General features: G+C 44.9%; 1 protein-coding gene across 5 annotated transcripts; it reads right to left on the bottom strand.

The window, feature by feature from the left end:
- Positions 1-283: 283 nt before the first annotated feature.
- On the bottom strand, positions 284-22,896 carry MFSD10 (major facilitator superfamily domain containing 10). 5 transcript variants are annotated; one of them, XM_032108778.1, is made up of 13 exons: positions 22,621-22,896; positions 19,454-19,642; positions 18,181-18,277; positions 14,694-14,797; positions 13,715-13,873; positions 12,363-12,551; positions 7,860-7,968; positions 7,140-7,251; positions 5,676-5,784; positions 3,608-3,698; positions 2,010-2,057; positions 943-1,032; positions 284-587 (listed from the first exon to the last, which is right to left on the bottom strand). In XM_032108778.1, the coding sequence occupies exons 2-13, from the start codon at positions 19,622-19,624 to the stop codon at positions 481-483; spliced, it is 1,386 nt and encodes a 461-aa protein (XP_031964669.1). In that variant the 5' UTR covers positions 19,625-19,642; positions 22,621-22,896; the 3' UTR covers positions 284-480. The 5 variants fall into 5 exon arrangements, with proteins under 5 accessions (XP_031964669.1, XP_031964666.1, XP_031964668.1 ...); XM_032108775.1 differs by lacking the exon at positions 22,621-22,896 and adding an exon at positions 22,353-22,485; XM_032108777.1 differs by lacking the exon at positions 22,621-22,896 and adding an exon at positions 22,098-22,318.
- Between the last annotated feature and the right edge of the window lie 431 nt (positions 22,897-23,327).

The following is a 23,327-nucleotide window of genomic DNA, read 5'->3' on the forward strand; positions in this document are numbered from 1 at the left end:
TGAAAGTACCAGTGGGGTCCCAGGGAGCCTGTAGTGTGCTTCTGCTTTTGTTTGACCATCACGTTTGCAGGTGTGGATGCAGCATTTGCAGATCTCTTGTACCAGCCCAGCCCCTGCAGTGGCTCGGGGCAAGGAGCAGAGCCCTGTGTGCAACAACACCTGGTGAGTGGGGAGGCTCCAGGCCTGCTGCTGGTGTGCTGTCTCTGCTTCTCTGCTGCTCTTAATGCCTAACTCAACTCCTTGGGGTGTGTGTGTGTCTGTCTTCATTTGTTTGGTGTTTTTCTATTTGCAAAGCTAACCCAGCTGGCTGGGAGGCCACCTTAAACATAACTGCTGTGTGGTGTTGCTGCAAATGGGCATCGTGTATATCCTTCCAGAAGACCAAAATCCTCCTTTTCCTATTTGCTCAGCAGAGTCAGGTGCCAAGAGTCAGGTCTTGCAGAGGTCCTTGGAAGCTAGTGGTAGTTTTGTGGTTCCTTTCTACTCCTCCTTTGTCTGCTGTTTTATCAACCTGAGTAAAGCCAGGGGGACAAGGAAGAAAGCTCCACAGACAGTGAAGCAAATCTCTGCCCCGGCCAGCCAGTAAACTGCAAAAGAAAGGGGATTCATATTGATACTGTGCTTGTCCTTGCAGATGTGTGAATGCCCTCAAAGCTGTCATGCTCACATGGTACCTGCACAGCTGAACAGAATTACTGACCCCTTGGCAGAGCCAGAGAGTGCTGGGAGCTTGGCACATGGCTGCACTCAGGAAACACGTTCTGGCTTACTTGATGTTACCATTAGCCCAAGTTCAAGCTCTGAGGCTGCTTTCCCTTCCTCTGTCCCTTTATCCTGAAATGCTCAGGGGCTCTGACCCCAGGCAGGGGGTACCTGTGCCCCTTCTGCCCCACCTGGGCTGTCTGGTGCCAAAGGGAGGAAGGAACACAAGGCCACACTCACCTGCAGCTGCCAGGATGGGTCCCAGGGCTCTGGCTAGGGCACCCAGGCTCCTCAGGATGCCCATGACTCGTCCCTTCTGGCCAGCAGTGCCTGTGCAAGCAGAGTGTGACACTGTGTGGGGTTTTGCTTGGGGCAGGGCACAGCTGTAGCTCTGGGAGCCTTGTTCTTTTGGGGTATTTCCCACTCGCATCTCCCCCTCCCATCATTTCACACCCAGTGCCCAATCTGCATTTACCTGCCCTCCCCCAAGGCCCTCACAACTGCTTCACTGCATAAACACCAGGGCCTGGTGCGAATGCTTTTCCGGGACGATTTGTAGGGCATGTTCTGCAACCTCCCCAAAACCCCTGAACCTATCCAAAACAAAAGCTTCACATTGTACACAGGATTTTCTGAGGAGGCCCAGGTGTACAATAAACACAGGACTGTGTGTGCACGTTAAGTAAGAGCAACATAAAAGTGACATTAATGAGCAAAGCCTTGCTTTTCCACCTCAGCAAGCACTGCAGTCCTGGCCCCCAGCTGACACAAAGCCATGTTAGCCACAGATGGCACTACAGCTACATCTGCTTTACAAAGTTCCATAGCAACCAGTGCCAGAAGGTTTCAGGAGGTTCTTTAGGAGGTCTTTTCTAAGGAATCAGCAAGAAATTATTTCACTGATGGCAGGGATGGCTGGTGTCTCTTTCAGAGAGCCCAGGCTGTTCCCTCCTCAGTGCTGTTTGTGGCCTTTGCCCACTTCTCATCTTCATCACCGCCAGCAATGAGGCTGCTGCAGTTTCCCCATCCCACTGGACTGTGTTACACAGTACAAAATTCAGGTGTGATACTGATGGTCACGCTGAGCAGAGCATTGCTGTTGGTGCTGAAATTACCAGTTACGAGACAGGTATGAGCCAGGGGCTGCTTCCCTGTGCTCCCCTGCAGAATGACCCGAGATGGACCCACAACTGTTCCTGTTGATGCTGCAATACACTCAAGGTCAGTTCTGTATAATCTGAGCCAAGTCAATGCAAAGGTCAGTGATGTGGCCAAGGGCAGCTGGTCAGAGCAGGAAGGATACTCACCATAGCCTGACACCACTGCTGACAAACATGGGATAACAATAGCTGCAGCTGGAAAAATCCACAGAAGAGACTGTCAGTGAACAGCAGAACTCAGAACAGTTGCAAGACCAACAGTGAAAAATGTGGCCCAAGCTTGTTACTGCTGCAGAGAAATATGCTGAGCTCTGGGCACTCCACCACCACTGAGTCATCAGGTTTAACCCAGTTCAATAATGGAAACACCCCCTCCAAGGCAACCTGCAGGAACAGCCCAGAGCCACGAGTGCTCCGAGCAGCTGTTTCACATTTGCATCCCTCATTCCCATAGTGAGCCCACGGGACAGGGATGGATGGGGCTGATCAGCCAGCTGGCAGTTTTCCAAATCACCGTGATCTTATCAGGTGGAGCAGGGAATTGCTCATGTTCCAACCAGACAATGAGGTGGCTGTACCCAGAGTGACACTGTCCCTGTGCAGGCAGTGCACTGGACTCAGGGATGAGAGGCAGCTACAGGCTGTCTTGGGAAATAAGACAGTCATGTCCAAGAAGAAAAGGTTACAAAATTTTTTGGACACAAAAGCCCAGACTTGTTCAGCAATCACTGCCCTATTACTGAAATAGGGGCCTTTTCTGCCAAGAAAGAAGTGCCTCAACCATACAAAGCAGAATTGTTTCAGGGAAGAAAGGGAAGGGAAGGAGAGGGAAGTACAGAGAGAGAGCAGAAATGATCAAGGTTGCTTTAACTGCAGGTGCCCCAACTGCTGGGCAGAGAGAGGAAGAGAAGGGGAAGAGAATCCCCACAGAGGCATTTCTAGCTGGCTTAACTGGGAAGAAATTGAGTTTGCTGCACAGGAAGGGGCCAGGGAGCACTCAAATATGGTTAAACAAAATAAACACCTCCTCTCACTCCTCACCTGTTCAAGACACAGCTGGCCCCAGACAAATAATAGACCCAATAGGTGCATTTTGTGGCTTACAGTTTACTCCTAAATCAAGCTGTACCATGCAAAAGAGAAGTCCACTTTTTTAATTAGTAATATATGGAGCTGCTTAACAATAGTTAGCAGCATTGGTAATACCTGAAATCTCTTTTTAGACATCCAGTAGATGGATCCAACTTCAGTGTTTCCCTGAACAACAGCTTATGTTGGCAGAACTTATGCAAACACTTAAAACATCTGACCCTCACTCTTGCTCAGTTTGAACACCCTCAGAGTGTGCAGGTCTCCAGCCTTTGGCCTAAGAAATAATCCAACCACCACACAGGTACAAAGATTAAATATCTTGCTTTTTTTCCTGAACTGAGCTACTTAGTGAATATTTAGCTTCTAGGTCTGCTAAGATGAGGCATTAAAAAACCATCCTCTAAGAGCTCCCCAGTGAGACAAGACAACAGGAGTGCTGGGGATGCTTCCAAATACCACCATGACAACTTCCTGAGATACAAACAGCATCAGAAAAACCCCAGACACTGTTTCTTTCATATTTCATAAACCGAAGTGTCAACTTTCTGTTACTTGTAGTTTGAAATTCGAAGTGCATCTTTTTTAACAGTGTGAATAAATACATGAAGAAAAATCATTTGTGCTTAGCTTGCAGTGCCCTTTGAACAGCTCACCGAAGGAGTACAGCAACAGTCCAGCACTCAGCATGGTCATATTTGCAGCCCATCCAATTAACAGGAACGCTGGAATCAGCAACATAATAGCCTGCAAAAGGAATGAGTCACACGGTTACATCTGTGCTGCGATTGTTAAAGCCTCACTCTAGGTGTCCTGCCAGTTCCCTTCCGCTGATAGGACAGCACACAAGTTACAAGCAGAAGAAGCCCTTTCTTCCCCAGCAGACATTTCAAAGTCACCTGGCTGGCCACACACCAGCACAATGAACTTTCCTGTTCCCTCTCACTGTCACGATTGCACACCACATGCAAGTTCTCTCTCTACAGATCTGTTGTGTTGGGGGGATTTTTTATCTTGTTCTGTGTTGACCTGCACAGAAATCTGGCTTTAACTCTTCATCTCCTGAGCTGGCACAAAAGAAGAAAAAGCTTGTGTGCAGCAGGACTACAGCTCCTCTGCTTTTGTTCAGCTGTATTGGCTGATTTTATCTTTAGCTTTCAGATTTCTGTAGCCAAGAGGAAAAAAGGGAAGAGAGGGTGCATCTAAAATTCAAACCCCAAAAATAAAAAGCATTCTCCATCTCCTCCAAGAGCTAGACTTCCCCTGTGATGTCTCCCTCGCTTACAGAGCTCCTGCAGAAAAAACAGATCAGATCTGCTTCGTGTGTGATAAAGGAGGGTATTCACTGCCACTGAGTGCCTCATTTTGAAGATTCAGTGATAAATGAGCTACTGTAACCACGGTGCTAAGAGAGGCCACGTTTGCCATATGGTACAGATTGACAAACTGCCAGAGTAACTTCAGCAAAGGGGGGAACTCCCACAAAACCCACTGGTGTCCCTGGAGAGAGTGCCCCAAGGCCAGGGGGTCTTTGCATTGTGGACATGGGTGTCCATGAGGAGCCATCAGCCCAGCAAATAAGGGTTTGAGGTAACTGCAGATCTCATTGCAGGGAAGAGGAAGGAGTAGAAAAATGAGAGGTGCAAAGGGCAGTGCAGTGCCAGCAAACACAGCAGGCTGGCAGAGCACACAGGGGAAGCTGATGTGGAGGATGAAGCAGCACCAACACAGCAGCTGATGTTCATCCACAGGGAAACCTGACACCAGCAGCCTGACATTTGCCTGCCAGGGACCAGGGTGGAGATTGTTTCACCAGCAGAAACCACTTTAGGAGAAGCTGAGTCAATTCACTGGAATGCAGCAGTTTGGAAATCTTCTACCCTGCCACCACTGAAATCACACTGGCCTCAAAATAATGTAAAATACATTAATCAAGGCTCTAACAGACCAAGCAAAGCTATTGCCAAGGAGCCAAGGTAGTGCTTTGTTTAGTTCCACACACAAATGTAAAGGACAAGACATTTCTACTGTCCCCACAGCTGTATAAACTGCAGGGAGCTGTTCCCTGTCATCCCAGTGCAGCAGCTGCAGCATCTCTGTGAAGACAGAGCTAAGCAAAACAAAGGAATGTACACTTTTGTCAGTGAAACCTTGGTCTGAACACTGGTACATGCTTTTGTTACGTGTAATACTGATGATCACAAACCAAAGACTGGAAAAAGAATCTACTTCTCCCTGCCCAGCAGTGAAATATACTCTAGGGAAAGCCTGTCAAGCACAAAGATAGCCAGACTGAAAATAATTTCCCAGAAAGAGTCAGAGATCAGCCCTGAAGCAGCTTTAGTAGTTTCAATGTCTGCATTGCAAGAGAAACCACTGAAATAAAGTATACTCTTCGCAATATTTTACCTAATTTGCACAGATGGACAATCTGCTCTCATTCCTTATTGCAATTAAATATGAGGAACACAAAGTGTCAATAATATTGTTGCTCGTATCATAAGAAAGGGCTCTAATGTTCCAAAGTTTAGTTAGACAGATAAGTGCCCAACAACCAGTTTTGAGAAGTCATTTAGCTGAATAGATGAGACAGAAATTTCTTTTGATAGGACAAATACAGTTATAGCCTCCAACTACCCTTCACTGCACTTCAGACTGAAAATTAACATATCAGATTTGGGCGGGGGGGGGGAGAAAAAGAAATAATTGATTTTTTTTTTTTACCCTTTTTACAGCTCTGATTTCATTTCCTGGCTTGATTCGGCGAGCATAGCCTCCCTGGATCACAGCCATTGTTATTCCAATAAAGAAAAACATCTTGCCCTGCTGCATGCTGGAAGGGAGGCAAAAACACGGATTATGGAGTCACACACGGAGCATTCTGCCCTGGGATTCACCGCTCCTGTGCTGACCCTCTCTGAGCAAGGGAGACAAAATGCCTTTGGGGCTCACTCAGCACTGCAGAGCTCTCAGCACACTGGCAACAGCTGCCATGGCAAGCAGAGAGCAAGAAGGGAAAACTCCAAGGCCTCATCCTATGGATGGGACAATGCTGGCAAGTGCTGCAGCCACCTCTGGACTGCTGTGGGGTAGGTCAGGGTTTCTGGGGTGGCCCACAACGACTCAACACATAAATTACCCTGTGCTGTGGACATCTGTGCCATGTGCATGAGAGTTGTTGGTTTCCAAGGTGCAACTCATGGAGGGTTTGATGGAGGTCAGCAAGGCACAACGTGGTGGTGATGGGGTGTCACACTGGGAAGTCTGAGACATCACTCCCTCCACCCTTCAATTTTCTTCACTTTTCCCTTTCCCCTCTCTTATTGTGGATATTCTGTGAACTATGTGGATATTCTCAACTGAAGGGCCTCACCTCCATAACAAGCTGGCTGTCTCAGAGCTGTACTGCTGGCACACAGCTCTGCACCTCACTGAGGGCTGCCCTGAATGCACAGGACACAACAAAGCTCAGTGCACTACAAAACCTCTCCTTGACACACACAGATTACTTAAGCCACAAACTGTAATGAAAGACAGACACGGAAAGATGAGACAACCCCCTGAGAATTACTCAAAGGGAAGGGCATGCCCAGGAATCAAGTTGCAAGTTCACGTTCCTGGCTGGAATTCTTCCTATGAGCTGGCAGGAAAAGTATTTCAAGCTGAGCTGTTGATGGACTCTGTTCTCTTTCTTCTCTGGTGTTTGACTACAGGAAATCAGGCTCTGTGACATGACTGCACCCCATATGCAATGCAGAGTGCTGATGAGCAAATATCATCATGCAGATATCCCCCCATCCTTTGCCTCTGTGAGCTGCAAAATTTGTCCTGATACCCAAAAACTCTTCTGAGCAATAAAAGGCTTTTCTATAATCTATAAAACTATAATCAATACAACTAGCCCAGCTATACCTATATCAGGAGCTTTAATTTAATCTTGGGTATTTATATTCCCTACTTTTTAGAAGCTGCAGATTGAGTACTTCCTTTCATGATAAACACTGTGCCTGTATTTCATAAATTCTTCTCACAAAGCCCAAGTACCACTGAACGCAGGGGTGGCTTTACTGAGTGGTTTTACTAATGTCAGAAAGCCTCTCTTGAAAATACATGAAGAAACCTTAAATCAAGATTTTGGAAAATATCCTAGTCAAAATATACAACATTTATATTCTAAATGTGCAATACCTGCTGAAGTGGAATCTCTGGTGAGTGAGAAAACTCAGTGTATACTCCAAGCCGGAAAACAGGAACAGGTACAGGAAGTAGGCCAGGCCCAAAATTTTGAGATTCTGAAGATCTAAACAAACAAAAAACCCAAACAAACACCAAGAGGGTGGGAGGTAGGGAATGAAACATGGTGGAGTTTTCCAAACAAAGGCTGAGAATAAAATCACAATAGAAGAGCAACATTTATCAGCTGCACAGGGAAATGTTCTCACCTCAGATGCTGATTTTAAATATCCATACAAGACATGCCACAAAATGAGTCCTACAGAGATGTAGTGAATCCTACATCGCCAAGTCTGAATTGAGAAATAAAATTCTACTCTGAAGTTCCTGGCTTGCAGCTTGAATAAGCAAACTCACATCTCCCTTGCTCATGCCTTCATCTACCTTTAAATCACTTCACTTACTGCAACCTACCCCATGCTGCAGCCAGTGGCTGAGGAAAACACAAGTATCAAGTCAGGAATCTTCAAAACACTCGTATTCAAAACCTTCTTTTGGGTATAAGAGGACCAAGGTCCAATGGAACTTCCAATTGCCTCTTCATAAGTTACTAAGGTAGCTTTTAAATGAGCAAAGAGTGCTGCTTCTGAATGGTTTGAGTACAGTTTTCACTTAGAGACCAATGCCACACAAAAAGACACAGAGTATTACCATAAAAAGCCATCTGACACTTACTCTGCTCTGAAGGGGATTCCTTTCCTCGGGTGACTGCAGAGAACTGAAATAAAGCCAAAGGACTGAGCAAGTCAACTGCTGCCTGAAGCCCAGATGTCACAGAAGAGACCTGATCAAAGACAGAAAGAGGTTTATTTAAAATCCTAATGTAATAACCACTGCTAGGAACTGACAGTAACCACCAAATGTGCCTCTACACCTACCCAAATCATCTGAGATGAAACAAGGCACCTGGCATTGGGATTTGAGTGGGCCTCAGTAACAACCCAGACTTTCTGAACCCAGAACTGGCTCCAGCACTGTAACTGAAAGGTAAAGCATTGATAGCAGCTATCACTGAAGACAAGAGAGAGTTTCTTCTCTGGGTTCTTACAAAGCAGAAGAGGCTCATTCTCCACAGCCTTGAAGGTGGCTTTATTTGGTTCACCTTTTGCATCATCCCTCATGTCCAAAGAACATTTATTGGGAAAATAATGGCCCATCTGCCTGCAAGCTCACAGGAAGCTGAGGATTTGCTCCATTGCTACAAATCTGAGACCAGTATGCACAGCATATCAAACACTGGTCTGTTTTGGTACTGGTTGCTATTTTAGCCAGCCAGTGACACCTCCTGGGGAAGAGAAGGAAAATATAATTTTTTTAGAGAGATTCTTTGGAGATATTTTAGACAAATTTCCAAGGAGATTCTGCCCAGCCACAATGTGTGGCTTTTCAAAGAGGAAAATTTATTTTGTAACACTTTTGGGCCTTGTACTGCATACAACATCTGAACCTAATTATGCACCTACTGGCACTCTCCCTGCTCCTTACCCACAGGCACTTGGAAGATGCTTATTCTTCCATCTACAGAGAATTTACTTTTTTTTTTTTAATTCTAAACTATAGAAAATTAAAGAAAACACTAAAAGAAGTAATGTCTAAATGATTAGAAATCAAATTTCCTACATTATTAGGGAAATAATTTTTTTAGAGTAGAATTTAGCCTGTCACTTTATACAACAGTCACAGGAAGAGATAAGACATTCAAGAATCCTGAATAATCACACGCAGTATTTCACGCCTTCAAAGCACTGCACAGGCTTTATCTGATGAGCTTCCTTCTCTTCCCAGAGAGGGAGGGAGGGAGCTATTATCCCTTTGAAGGCAGAGATTAAAGGTCAGATTATCAGTAGAACTTAATCTCAGTGCATGACCTGGGGACTCATTACGGGCTGGATTTAATGAAGCTGTAAACAAGTCAACCTTCAATATGGTATTACCGTGACCCCTGTCTTGTTTTGATAGTCAGAGCTTCTGAGTACCCGGCAGCAGAGTCTGAAGCCCATTAGTCTCACAACAGCAACCAGTTCAATAGACTGGGGAAGCCATGACGTTGCTGATTCACACAGAACATACTGGGATATTTATTCTCCCTCCCACTGCATTTGTTGTAGAGAGTAAACAGACACACCCAAGAAGTTTGCTCACGCTATTAAGAAGTCTAAGAGGATTTCCTGAAGCTGGCTTTCGGCAATCCCCAGTTCCTGAATGTGCTGGTACGATGGGGTTTGCACTACAGCACAGAGAATCTGGGCACAAGCAAAACCCCACAAGCATGTTTGCCAGTAATAAAAATACCCTGTAGTTTGTACCTGTTTTGAATTATTATCCAAGTCAGACAGGATGCCAAGCAGCTCATACATTATATATGCATATGTTTAAAATCTTAAGTGTTTCATGAAATATACATATCTATTAGATTTTTTAATGTAGGTGTGTTTGTGTGCACACACATAAATGTTTTGCAATTTCTCCTGTCTTTGCCATAGAAACAGTGGTCTAGAAGTGACTTCATCCACTAATCCATAATGAAAACATTGTCCTAAACCTGGCTGAAGAGTTTCACCATCCCCCAAAAGGTATACACTGCCAATTTCAGTCAATGTCAGCAGATACATGTAGTTTAGTTTCTTCACAGGTTCAAACTTTGCAACATCTAACCTGTATTTAATTTCTATGCTTATGATTTATTACACCACAATTGCTCTATTTTACTTCATGATCACCCCAAAAGCCACCTTGAATGGCAGACATTTTTCACAGTGTCTTTGCTCATTCTGTTGTCCTCTAATGCAGAAAGACACAGTAACAAGTCTGGAAGGCAGAGTCAGCCCACATGAGCAATGCAGCCTGGCCTTTGGAAGGCTGCAGCCTTACCTTGCAAACCAGACACGTTCAGTATGCACAGAGCACAAGTCTGCTACTGATACTGCATAGCCCTGCACACAGTCCAGAAAAAGAGAGTTGTAAGACCCTCCCTCCAACTAGGCAGCCTCTCTCATGGCTAGCTTAGCTAAAAACTAACTCAAAAGCTCTTAAAGGGGACAGATTTCAGTAGAGACCTTCCTATTTCTCCCCTCTCCCAGTCAGGTCACAGCAGAAGCTGTTTTGGCTATCATAAGGCCAGTGTCTGGCTCTCTTCAGCTGATCAACTCATGGAACAGTTGACAAAAAGAGGAAGGAAGGGAGTAAAAATGCTATTTTCTTTGGATGAAAACACATCCCTGTTCCCCATCCCCCTCCATTTTCCCCTTCCTACAAGTTAATTCCAACATGAATCAATATGAAATACTCTCTCCTGTGAAAAGCAGACTGATAGAGAAACAAGGGTATAACAGGAACACGGCAAACTTCAAGGAAACAGATGTCTGATCCCACTGGCACATCCTCCTGCCACTCATCATGATGATTTCCCCTCTTTTTACAGATTTGTCCTTCCAACATATTCCACTCCTATACTGCAGGAGCACCTGCTCCAGCTCAGCCCAGCCAAGTTCCAGAAAGGCAGCCAACATACCTGCCTTTCCTCTGTCATCCACTGGCCGAGAAAAGGGCTCACTCCCGCTCAGAAAGTGGAGGAATTACCAAAGAAGAGAGCAGAGCAGCCTAATAAGTGAACACTGGATCACATGCCCAGATGGAGGCTGACAGCACACGAGCACTGACACCAACCACAAAAAGCCCCAAACCAATCTCTCATGAGCAGGCAAACATTCTGTACTTTGTGTGACTGGGACCTGGCCCTGAGCAGCACCTCATGCAGCACCCACTGCTGTACAGGGGCAGAGTCCCAAAAAGCAGTGACAGAGAGCTCCTTCCTTACCAAAATTCAGTGGTGTTGGCTAACACAGACCAGCTGATCAGAACTTTCAAAAGGATAATAAAAGGGGGAGGGATCTATTCAGTCATCATAATCCTAAAAGGCACTGAAGCCATTTAATCACTCTACAGCAAATTAGGAACTGTTTATAGAACACAGATTCACTCTGCTGCACTTCCCTATGTCACCGTGTTGCCACCTTCCCGGAGTGTGCAGCTCTAACTAAGAACAGGATTTTATCCAGATTGTTTAGAAACAGCCAAATAGGAAATAGGAACAGATGACACATGGAAGAGTTGTTAAAAGAAAATAAAATAGCTGTAGAGCTTGGGAACACAGTGTGAGCAACAGATTTCACATGGGACACAACCTGCTAGGAAACACTCAGGGAAGGGGCAAAGTTTTGCCCTGGTAGGATCATTGCAGATAAAAGTTTCCTAAACAATTCTCAATGTCAAATGGGTTTGGCTATCCAGAGACCAAGCACGCTCCAAAAACTGTGTGCTGCCTAGAAACCAGGGATCACAGCAAAGACCCAATCCAGTGAAAACCTCAAATTGAGTACCCAGGCTGAATTCCACCTCTCTCATGCTACAAAGGAAACTCTTCTAAGAGACTTTTAATCAGATACACCTTGGACAGTGTCCAATCACACAATATTAAATCAATGTTAATAAGTGTTTGGCCCCACAAATCCCATCAGCCACTGAATTTTAGCACATGTAGGTATTTTCTATCAGCAGAAGACAGAACAGCTCAGAAAAAAGTAATTTGCTACTTTAGTGTTCAAAATATTCAAGCAAATACAAGATAGTAGTTAAGAAAATAACATACATTGGATAAATGAAAGAAAATCCAGTCTCTGATGCATTTACTTTTATGATTTGCTGAAATTCTTCCCCAAGGAATCCCTGTGGTTATAGTTTAAAATCCACAGTCTCCCTCCCATGTTCACATTAGGTTTTGAGAAATTTAAACGTAAAACACCAAAACCAGCAATTAAGCAGTCATGTTAACTATAAAGAATTTCTTTTATTACACTGGGCTAGGAGATGGGACCAACCCTGGAAGTGTTCAAGGTCAAGTTGGATGAGGTTTTGATCAATCTGGTCTAGTAGAAGGTGTCCCTGCCCACGGCAGGGGAGTTGCAAATAGGTGATCTTTAAGGTCCCTTCCAACCCAAAATATTCTATGATTCTATGATCTGCTTTGACACCAGCCTTAATAATAATCCTAATCCCAGGAATGAGCTAAATTTCTGAGACACTGGCTAAGCCTGTTCTTCATTGTTTCCAGTATTTCAACCATTCTCAAATCCTATTTTTACAGAAAAACATACATCTTGAGACTGATCGTCCATTTACCCGTTTTTCCTTGGGAAGTGTCTCTGGAAGAAGGAGGAAGATGAAAATTAAATCAGCCACAGAAAACACAAGTGCTGACAATGCTGAACGAAGGTAGAAGACTTCTCCTTTCTCTGTCTGCATGGCGAGGTAAGCACCCATCATGGGGCCCAGGGTAAAGCCCAGGGAGAAAGCAACACCAATCATGGCCTGCAGAGATACACAAACAGAGAATTTTAGACACCATTTTTTCAGGCAGCTCAGTTCTCGATTTGGATTAACCAGGTACAGAACCTAATCGCCCCAAGGATGCAGGGAGTGCACAGCAAAAACAGGAAGTGTAAAAAAACCCTGCTGTTTCCAAATAAACGATTTTGTTTTCTGTCCAGTCAGGGAAGTGGCAGAACAGGCAGTGGCCCATCAGTATTTGAGAATAGCTTCAGTCAGATACTGTTCACTTCCCAGAAAGCAGAATGAACATGCCTACTTTGCTTTGGAAAAGAAGAGAATACAAGCCATGTGGATGTGAGCCATGCTGTACTAAGTGACTTAACTCTCAGGCCCTAAAAATAGGCCCTGACCCATTTTATTTACTAGTGCTGTATGGCTACCTCTCTCCACAAATAAAAATGCATTTTGGCTCACCAGGATTATAATAAATTGCTTGGAAGATTCATTAGCTATCACTGTGAAGTCTAAAGCCTTCCCCCTCCCAAGAAGCAGCTGTCCTCTGTAGTGGCTTATAAAATTCTGTTAAGAGAAATCTGGGCTTCCAAGGTTTTTATAGGATAAAAGATATAACTGGTAATTCACAGGCCAAGTTCAGTCTGCAGGGTGTTTCCATCTGGGCTGCTGCCTTCTGGAAGTGGATAGGGCAGCTGCTCATACTTCTCAGTCAGCCAAATGTCACATCATTTACCCACTGAGCTCAGATCCTTAAGCCAGTGCAGTGTGCAAGGAAGTCAGGATCACAGCGTGCTGTGCTGCTGCACTTCCACAGCTTTGGAAGGTGAGAAAAAGGGGCTGCCCTGTAACTGAATTCCAGCTGCCAAAACTGGGCCATAAGACCTTCTGATTTCTAAGCTATTATAATCAGAATTAAGGTTTCCAGCAGGAGTAACAGTTCTAACACTGAAACAAGATAGTTTTCCCATCTCTAGAACATTTGTGTTTCACTTGTGGGTGATGGTTGTTGGCAAAAGTCCAAGAGCTCCCAGGAATATGATCCGGCATATTTCCAGAAGCAAGGCAGAATGCAAAGTCATGTTTTCACTTGACAATGAATACACACCTGAGGAAGACATACTGAGCACCCAAAACCAATTAAAAGTTGCCCATTAAAACTAAACGTGTACCCCACAAGCGTAACTCACCATGCCCTTGCTCCGTGCTTTTGGGGAGTGCAAGTCAGCAATTATAGCTGTGGAGAGGCTGACATTCCCTTTGCTTATTCCACCTATGATCCTGGAGAGAAGAAAAACGCCAAAAGTCCGAGAGGCAGCCCATAGTGAGTATGATGCTATCAAACCCATCTGCAGAAGCAAGAAAGGGTTCTTTATAAAGCAAAGCAAAGTTGGTATATAATTTCTGCACATTTCCCAGCTAAACATTTATGGGTTTTATTTGTTTTCAATGGCTGCTCCAAACCCCATGTAACAGAAATGGCTGAATACACTGACACTGCACTATGTCCTGAACAGTGATATAAAAGAAGGAGAAACAAGTCCATACAAACTACATATAATTGTGACATTTTGTTCTAACAAAATTAGAAGAGCAAAATTCTGTGGAAGTTAAAGCAGTCCTGGGCACAAAACATTTTTGCACATCCCACTCCATTTGTTTCCAAATTCAAGATAAATCTGAGTTCCAAATAAGGAGAATGTTCATGTTCATAAGAAATACATCTTGCAGTGCTATACAGCACTTCCTAACAAACAATTCCCAGGCTCTGTGGAACAGGTCATGAAGTGATGAGCCCTCATTAATCACTTGATGATCTAAAATACATACGAATTAAGTCTAACATTTGTCAACAGAGCATCTGAAGTCATTCTCCCATACACAGGGGAAAGGGATTTTGGAAAATGACAGAAACAGGTAAGTATTTTGGTGTCTTCTATGTACAGTTCTGGGTCTGGGAAGTTCAGTTTAAGCACTTACACGTGGAAGTGTGGCCAAGTGACTTGGCAAGAAAGAGTCACAACCAACAGATATAGAAAATTGAATTCTAAAACTGAACTCTGGCTGTCACAATTCACACACAATTCAGTTTCTGTGCTAAGCACAAGATCTCGGTGCCTCCCACTGTGTATTGAGATGCCATGACTGAGATCAGCATGTGACACATACCACTGTCATCAAGATGACAGGCCTTCTGCCCCAGCGGTCTGACACAGCACCAGTGAGGGGAGAGGAGAAAAACTGCAGGATGGAGAAGATTGAGCCAATCAGACCTAAAAAAAAAAAAAAAAAAGAAGATAAAAAGATATGTATCATTATACTGCCTTCATCTTAAATACAAAGACAGCCAAGCTGTTTGAGATCTATCATACTATGTGTGATAAAAACTTGAAATTAAATGTAGAACAGCAGCTATGAAGAATACCTTTGTCTCAGAAACCATGCCACTCTCAGAACACCAATCTTGCATTGTTACTTAACTGAGGCAACAGATACAGACAGACCAGAGTAAGAGGCATAAACTGGATGACTTTCTGGTTACTTCATTGGTGAGAAAGGGTTTGACACTCACTGGTTATTATGGAATGACGATTCTCCATATTTCCCTGCTGACTACATACATTTTCTGTTCTTACAGCAGAACTAACACAGTCTTTAATAGTCACAGTTCTTTTAAGACTTTTTTAACTGTTTGAACCTGATTCTGTCACACTTAATTAGTTTCTCTTTCTTTTTTATCATAGAAAGAAGGACTCAAGCACTGCTGTTACTGAGGCACCCTAAGAGGTAGGAGTGATTTCAACAGACTCCAAGGGTCTTTTGAAATCTGCCTCCAGGTTCTGTGATCTTTAATTCCTCTTCTCTCTTGCCATTTATAGCTTCACAGAGTTATTAATTTGCACTACACTCTCAACAAGCAGGCAAAAAGATACCTTGCTGTCACAGCTTTTCTCTAAAGGAAAAACTGGGTTATATGTTTCAGATCATTCAGCTATCAAAGCTTTAAAAGGCAGAGGAGAGACAGACCAGAAGTTCTGCTCCCATCAGCTTTGAGGGAGGCAGAATATTGATACTGAGCACCTTGTCAAGAAGAGCTGCTTGTGATAACTCAAAGCTCAAAAAACTGTGTAAAAAAATCTTACAGACTTTTACACTGGCAGTGTATGGCACACAGTTCCCTTCATTGTGTTTCTAGCACTGAAAAAACACCTTTTCATGCCAAGTATTTCCAAGCCAGCATGCAGCAAAAGCAGGGCTGTTCCACATGGGGGAAGGAGCTGGGAGCTGAGGGTGACCACAGCACTTGCAGTGCCCTCACCAGCCTGGGCTCCCCATGGTCTGATGGGTTGGGCAGAGCAGGTGCTGCCAACAAGGCCCACTGACAGTCCCAGACAAGGCAAGGGTTATTCAACACGTCCTTCCAGGGAGTCCAGTCTGGACCAGCAGGAGCCAGGGGTAGAGAAAGGAGTGGAAACAACTCTGTGATGTAGGCTGGGAGACAAGACACCTCCAGTGTAGATGGGGACAGAGACAGCCCTGGAGACAAAGTCTGAAATACAGTTCCTGAATCAGTGGGCAGAAAATGTGTGGGTGATGACTGGTCACAGCAACTAAGTATTGGTGCCCTCAGGGCCCTGACACGGGCAGAGAAGGTTCTGCCTTGAAGTGGTTGCAGTCTAAGCAAATATGAAAGAGAGTGAAGTACATCAGGCACTGGGAGAAACACCAAGACGACCTTGCAAGCACCTTCCCAATCCCATGCTCCCTGTGGCATTCCTGAAGGAATACAAGCTGCAGGAAGGCTGCAGCAGACTCTGATTAACATCACAGCTGTAATGAAACTTTCCACACAGCACTCCCACGAGTACAGGACACAGCATGTAAAAGGAAAAGCAACAAGTTGGACTGGGAGTTCCCACCCCTTATTTAAACAGTTTGAGGTGGTGAGAAGTTGAAAGTAGGAGGCTTCTGGTAAAGCCTTAGAGGAGACAGAAAGCAGCTTCCGAGGGATCAAAGAAAACTTTCCTAGCATTCCAAGCCAGTAATTTGACTAAAAAATGAGCAGAGAAGGAAAAACATGCCTGCAAGGATACGGTGGGAAAGAGGAAAATGGCTTATAAACTTCCTAATGCCTGTTATACCAAATTAAACTACTTTAAATAGTAACAATACATTCACACATATTCTAATTTAGTTTTGTGTTTCATTTAGTTTATTTTAAAAGCCTTTTTCTTATCTTGGGGGAAGCCTCAGCTAACTAAAAAGAGAGGGTAGAGAAGGTCTAATTAAAATTAACCCAGACGCCCTCGTATCTTCATACTCTGAAATCACAGTTTCGTCACAACTATCTAGATGGCAAAGAGCCAGAAGAGTCTCTGATGTGTAACATGACTTATTTCCCTCACTGTTCCTGCTGGAGCTCATCCACACCAGTGTCCTAGTGACAGCAAATGCTGCTGGGTCCTGCAAGCCAGCAGCTCTGCTGCTTTTAATAAGACTAATGAGATTTAGAAGCAGTGCTGCACTATACCCACCCAAAGGGCAAGCAAGGCTGGAACTCCTAAGTTTCTATTTCCTGTGCTTCCTACTGATTGATCTCTGATCATGTGCAGATCAATTGTGAAGGAAGAATAATTTCTGTGACTGCCAGGGCTCAGCACAGCAGGCTCCTGACCCTCAGCTGGCAGTCTGACAACAAGGAACAGCAGGCCTGTATTTCTGTAACAATCTGTAGAACAAATTCAGTAAGATCGTAGGATAACTCAGGTTAAAAAGGAGCTCTGGAGGTCACCTACTCCAACCACCTGCTCATAGGGTCAGCTGTGAGGTCAGAGCAGATTGTTCAGGGCCTTACTGAATCAGGGTTTGACGATCTCTGAGGAGGGACACTGCTCTGGGCAGCCTGTTCCACTGACCATCCTCAATGGAAAAATGTTCCTCCGTATTTCCACTCTGAACCTCCCCTGCTTCTACTTACCCCTGTTGCCTCTCCTTCTCCCACACACACCTCAGTGAAGATCCTCACTCTCCATAACCTCCCCACAGGTGTTGGAAAGCTGCCTTTCACTGCAGACCAGACAAGGGTCCCATTCAGAGCCCTCCACTGAACTCACCACAGCGTATGGACACCCTTCCTTGTACTGAGGACCAAAATAATTCAGATATGGTCTATCAGGTGCTGAGTAGAGGAAGATGATCACTTCCCTAACTCTGATTCATTTCATGCATTTCAGGAGCTGTTGGCACCTTTGCTGCCAGGGCTGGCTCTTGCTCAGCTTGCTGCTCATCAGGACCCCCAGGGCCACCAGTCAGTGTCCAGTCTGTATCTTTGCAAGGACTACTCCTTTCCACAGGCAGGACTTAAAATTTGTCCTTCCTGAATTTCATAAGGTTCCTGTTATCCCATTCCTCTTGCCTGTCTAGGTGTCTCCAAATGATAGAGATGGGGCTGTCCAACTCTTCATTGCTATCAGTGTGGTGAAAACAAAATCATTTATAGTCTAGTCTAAGAGATATTTTCTGTATTACTTAAATGTAGAACTAACAACAGGCAAGCATGCCTGTTGAATTTCTTGTCATCCTGCACATCAACATTGCAAATAACTTGGAAAGAACATTGTTTTTGGCTATTAGCTTGTTTGTTTGGTTTCCCTACCTCCAAACAAGACACTGTTGTATTTCCTCTCTGGAGGTATCCCAGCCATCGCTGCAAACCAGTCTACACCACGTTGCAATGACAAATAGAATCCATCCTGAAAAACAGGTAACAGGGAAGTAGAAGCAGGAAGACAGTCACTCTGTTTTATTTTCAAAGACAGCATCAGAGCTTAGAGAACTAGAGACAATGTTAGATGATTCCTTCCCTCCTCCTCCCCACAAGGGAAAATTTCCTCACTGATCATAGGCCAAAAATAGCTTAAACTGTGAATGCTAACAGACAGCAGATAATTGGGTGTAGATGTTCGGGTAGGGGAATGTCTGAATTTGAACTTTTTCAAACCATCAGGCCCATTACTTGCTAAATCCTGAATTAAACAGGCATTCCCTGAATCTTTCAATTAAAAAGGCAACATGAGACACACTCTGTCCTTCTGCACATAGACTGTTTAGCCTGGGAGAACCAGGAGCTTCCAGATGCAGAAAGAAAAGGTGGTGCAAAAAAGGATTCCCAAAAAGAGGAGGAGGACTTGAAAAGAAGGTGAAGATCTTGGCTATTGGAAATACACTGGAAGTGGGGGGAAGACCCTGGAGTTTGGGTTTGGGTTAGAGATACAGGTGTAAGAAGGACAGCCTACAGCTGCAGCTGGAGTGGGGTTAGAAAGGGGCTGACAGACAGAGGTTTGGCCTGCAAAAGCAATTTTCCCATGACAACATATTCATCTTGACCAGTAATGCCAGTAACACCTGAGAAGGGTAACAGTGAGCATCTGCACAGCCAGGATCCAACAAGACCTTCTGCTCTGTTCCTGGAGCAGCAGCCAGCTCCCTGCTAGGAATGGAAGGTGAGATGGAACTCCATGCTGGGGGAGGGAGCAAGCGACTGTGTGAAATACTCTGGTGGGGTAAAAGCTGTCATCTCCTTGGTTCTTAGATAAACCCCAGCATGCAGATCCATTATGAACTGTCTCACCTGTGACATCAGTGTAAGACACAAAAGCATTGGTAACTACAAGGACTAGTCCCTAAGAAATACCTGAATTTTCATCAAAACAAATCTCTCATTTTAATGAAAAAACAAGGGTGGAGAGTCTTATTCAGGTTCACAAATAAATTCAGTCCATGAACCATTCATATGTGCTGGGTAATTATTAATCTTCCTACAGCTGTTTGGTTTGCCCCAAGGAAAGTGATTTTTCTTCCATTGCTCCCTCAAGAATTTTCTTACATTTTCTAACACTTTCTGTGGGCTGACTTTCTCTGTTACTCACCTCAGTCTGGCTGTAGTAATCAAGGATGGAAGGAAACAGTGGCAAGATGAGAGCAAATCCCAACAAGTCGATGAAGAGTGCCAGGAAGACAATTGTAATAACACGATTATAGTTCTGTTCTTGCTTATCATTGATGGAGCTGCTGCTGGTTCCTCTCTCTTGCAGGGCCATGTTCCCAGTGCTCTGCTTCTAAAAAAAAATACTTTTATATCCAGTCATAGGAAGCCTTTTGCAGGCCTTTCATAAGAGTATCTTGCTGATTCATTCTCACTTTCTACAGACTTCACAAAAAAACCCCTTCTGACTATATTAAACTACCTGGGAACAAGGGAACAAGACCCTCAGGTCTCTAGTCTTGGTTATCATCTCAGCACCAAGTTTGCTTCCATTAAGAACAGGCTACAGAGGCAATAAAACAACAAACTCTACTATAAGAGCACCTCAAATAGAACAGAACTAAGGAACATTTGAAGTTTGTCAACATGTGAGCAACACTAATATGACTTTCCTAAATGTTTTCAACTCAGCATTGCAGTAAAATAGGTATGAAAGGGCACTCTATTCCAAATATTTACATCCAAGTAAGAGTTTATTTATGCCTTCAGTGTATACTAGAAATGACCAAAATAATAACAATTAAAAAAAAAAAAGAAAAAAAGAAAAGCAGACTTCCTAACTATTGCAGGAATGCTGTCTTCAAGATAAACCCCAGAGAGCAACACAAGAAACAACAGAAGAAAATTTTGAAACTTCATTTTTTTATTTCTGTCTCCAGGTGATAGCCACTGAGCTGGGGCATCAAATGATTAAGGCAGCATTTTTATTTTGTCAGAAATATCAGAACTACTAACTCTCTTTGATAGTACTCCAAAACTATCTTAAAGCCCTAAACAAGGATGCTGGCCATATATATCCTTCAATATTTAACAAATAAAGGAGTTGGTCTCAATCCTGAAAATAAACTAATTTTCAACATACATCAAAATCAAGGAGTAATACATAAACCATGGAACTGCAAATTTCAGACTTGTAAAACATGTAGGATATCTCAGTCATAAAAGAATCAAATTTACAGTCCCTTCTATGGCAAAAATCCCTGAACATTTGTTGCACTAAAAGAGTAAAAAAGAAGACAGAGTTTCATCCACAGCCAATTAATACAAAAACATTCATTGACTTTGATGAGTCAGTACTGAAAACAATGAGCAACTTTTAATACAAATTTTATTCCAGACCAGATGTACCATATTTCTATACACAAGGCACTTGTGTATAGAAAACAATACTACACTAATTGAAGGCTATAACACTTTGTCATGCCCAGCAATAAATATTATTGTGACATTTCTTTACCTGTGAAGTCAGTTAATTAGCACTGAAGCATTATTAAAGCTCAAATGCCATGAGGTAAATAAACATGGAAGGAGGCCACCTGCAATCCATTTACTACCTCTTGGCAAAATGCTCTTAACCAATCTGGTCTCATCACTAGCAGATTTATGTTCAAGATCCTTTTATTTAAAACGGCAAATCATCACCACTACAGATATTTGTTGGGGTCCCTCCCCCGCCGTGTAGCCCTGGGAGAGGGGCCCTGAGGGCACAGACACGGGGCTTCCCTGCCCCTGCTCAGCCTCGTTCCCATTGGTTGGTTTGTGTTCCCCTGTGTGGGCAGAAGGACCCTTGGTCCCGTGATTGAGCAGTTCCTCCGCTGAGCCCCGGCCATGCGGCTGGAGAAATAAACATCTCTGAAACAGCTATCAAGAATCTGTCTGTCCATATATATTTCCTTTCCACGGGACTCCTGGTTTGATATATGCGTGTTGCAGTATCCCCACTGCAACAGATATTCAGCATTATTTACTTACCCAAATGATACAAGAGCACATGGAGCCGAAATAACCATTCCTATAAACAAATACTCTCTGGCCCTAGTCTGTCCAGCCAACAGCTGAGGGATGGGTTCATTGGGGCAGATTCTATCTTGATTTTCCTCATAATTCTTTTATTCATCCACTGAATTACAATTGACCAAGCTGAACTTATTCCAGGGTTATTTACAAAGGTAACATCCTTCACACCTTTTCCTCACGAACATTTCTGCCAGTGTGCAGCTCGAACCCACCATCCATGCTTGCACTGACCTTTCACTCTGCTCCAGTTTTGGCTGTGTGGTTGCAATTTCCCTTACACAATATCCCAAGGTACTGCATGTTTCTGCCTTTGTGCTCCATCAGTTTTGTTGTTCAAACCTCCCCATAGTTTTTTCTAGGCAGGAAACCAGACAACATTTTACAGGCCCTTGGCATCCTGACAGCAAAAACAGAACACTTCAGCTCCACCGCGACATCTGCCTTGCGTGAGGCGCGTAGGGAGAGGGAGGGATGTCAGCTTGGAGAAGTTGTTTCTCGGCACACGGGAGTCCCTGACACTCGCTGGCTCTGCCCGGCTCTCCCCAGCCCTTCCCTCGGGATTCCCCGGCCGTGTCTCGTCGCTTCTGTCCCCGGCCCCCATCCGCAGGGCGGGGGATTGATGCCGTGGCTCCCAGGAAGGGATCAGCACCAAAGCTGGCCCTGCCCTAACGCATGAACTGAGATTTATCATCTACCACCAGCCAGAATTTCATCCTTTTGAGTTTTCTTACCTCACCTTCTCCCCCTTTAAAATTTCCCGGGCCCGGCTTTACCCGCTCAGCCTCGGGAGGGCTCCTCTGCCTCCCTCCCACAGCCCTGGCTCAGGTCAGGGCAGGCGCTCGGCCGGGGGACAGAGGCAAGCCGCAGTTCCCCGCGGCAGAGATGAGGCGGAGGACGCGGGGTCCTCCCGCCAGGCACCCGGGCACCGGCACCCGCCAGGGAGCCGCGCCCGGCCCTGCCCCGCTGCTCCCGCCGCGGACACCTACCGCTGCTCCGCGGTGTGCGAGCGGCGGCCCCCGCCTGCCAAGAGCCTCCCCGGGGATGTTGCGGGCGGCGGCTCCTCCCCGGCCCTCCGCGGCGCCCCGGCCGCCTTCCTGTTCCGGCGGGGATGGAGCCGCTCCCGGCCCGCGCCCGGCGCCGCCGAGGACGGACCCGGCCAGCCCGAGCGGCTCCGCGGAGCGCGGCGGGGCTTGAGCCCGCACCCAGGGCAGCGCCGCGTCCTCGGAAATGAACCGGCCCGCGGGGATCACCTACCTGACACCACAGCCCTTCCTTCGCCCTTATAGACAGTTCCTGAAACACGTGTTCCAAGACGAGAGCGATGTTCCGTTTGTTGCTACAGCAGCAGTTAGCTGCGGCTTTGATAAGGGCTATCTGACAAACATAAAAAGGTAGTTGCAAAAGATGTAACTCTGTTCCCAAACTAAACTTCTCCCTCAACACCAAGATTTTTAGCCCGGAGAACACGAATAGCTGTGGTCTTGTAAGTGCCACCGAGCACTGTTCCCTTATCCAGGCGTGTCTGGTGTCCAACTGCCTAATTAAAATGGGAGGATGTGGTTACAAGCGGACTTACGCAGATGTATCACCAAACAGGTAAGAATCTGCCAGCAACGTGTATAAAGCAAATTAATACAGGTATTGAAAAGACTTCTGGTTCCCTTGAAGGCAATGCAGTTTGGGGTGGAGGTAGTTATTATTGTAGCCCTTGGACTCAGACCTTCCACTCACTGACATCTCTCTCATGGATTGGCAGCTGATTAGACTTGAAGGAGCTTATGCAAGCATAACATCAGGATTAACATGCCAGTTAGATCAAATAGTTACCTAACTGGCTAGCTCAAATAGTGAGCTGCTAATCTCATGTGTACCTGAGAATTTTATGTACTTGGTTTGGTGTGAGAAACATGGTAGAGTCAGTACATAGTCTGAAACCTGAATTATTACACGACCGCAGCCCA

This window comes from Corvus moneduloides, chromosome 5 (genome assembly GCF_009650955.1).
Source record: "Corvus moneduloides isolate bCorMon1 chromosome 5, bCorMon1.pri, whole genome shotgun sequence".
Lineage (NCBI taxonomy): Eukaryota > Metazoa > Chordata > Aves > Passeriformes > Corvidae > Corvus > Corvus moneduloides.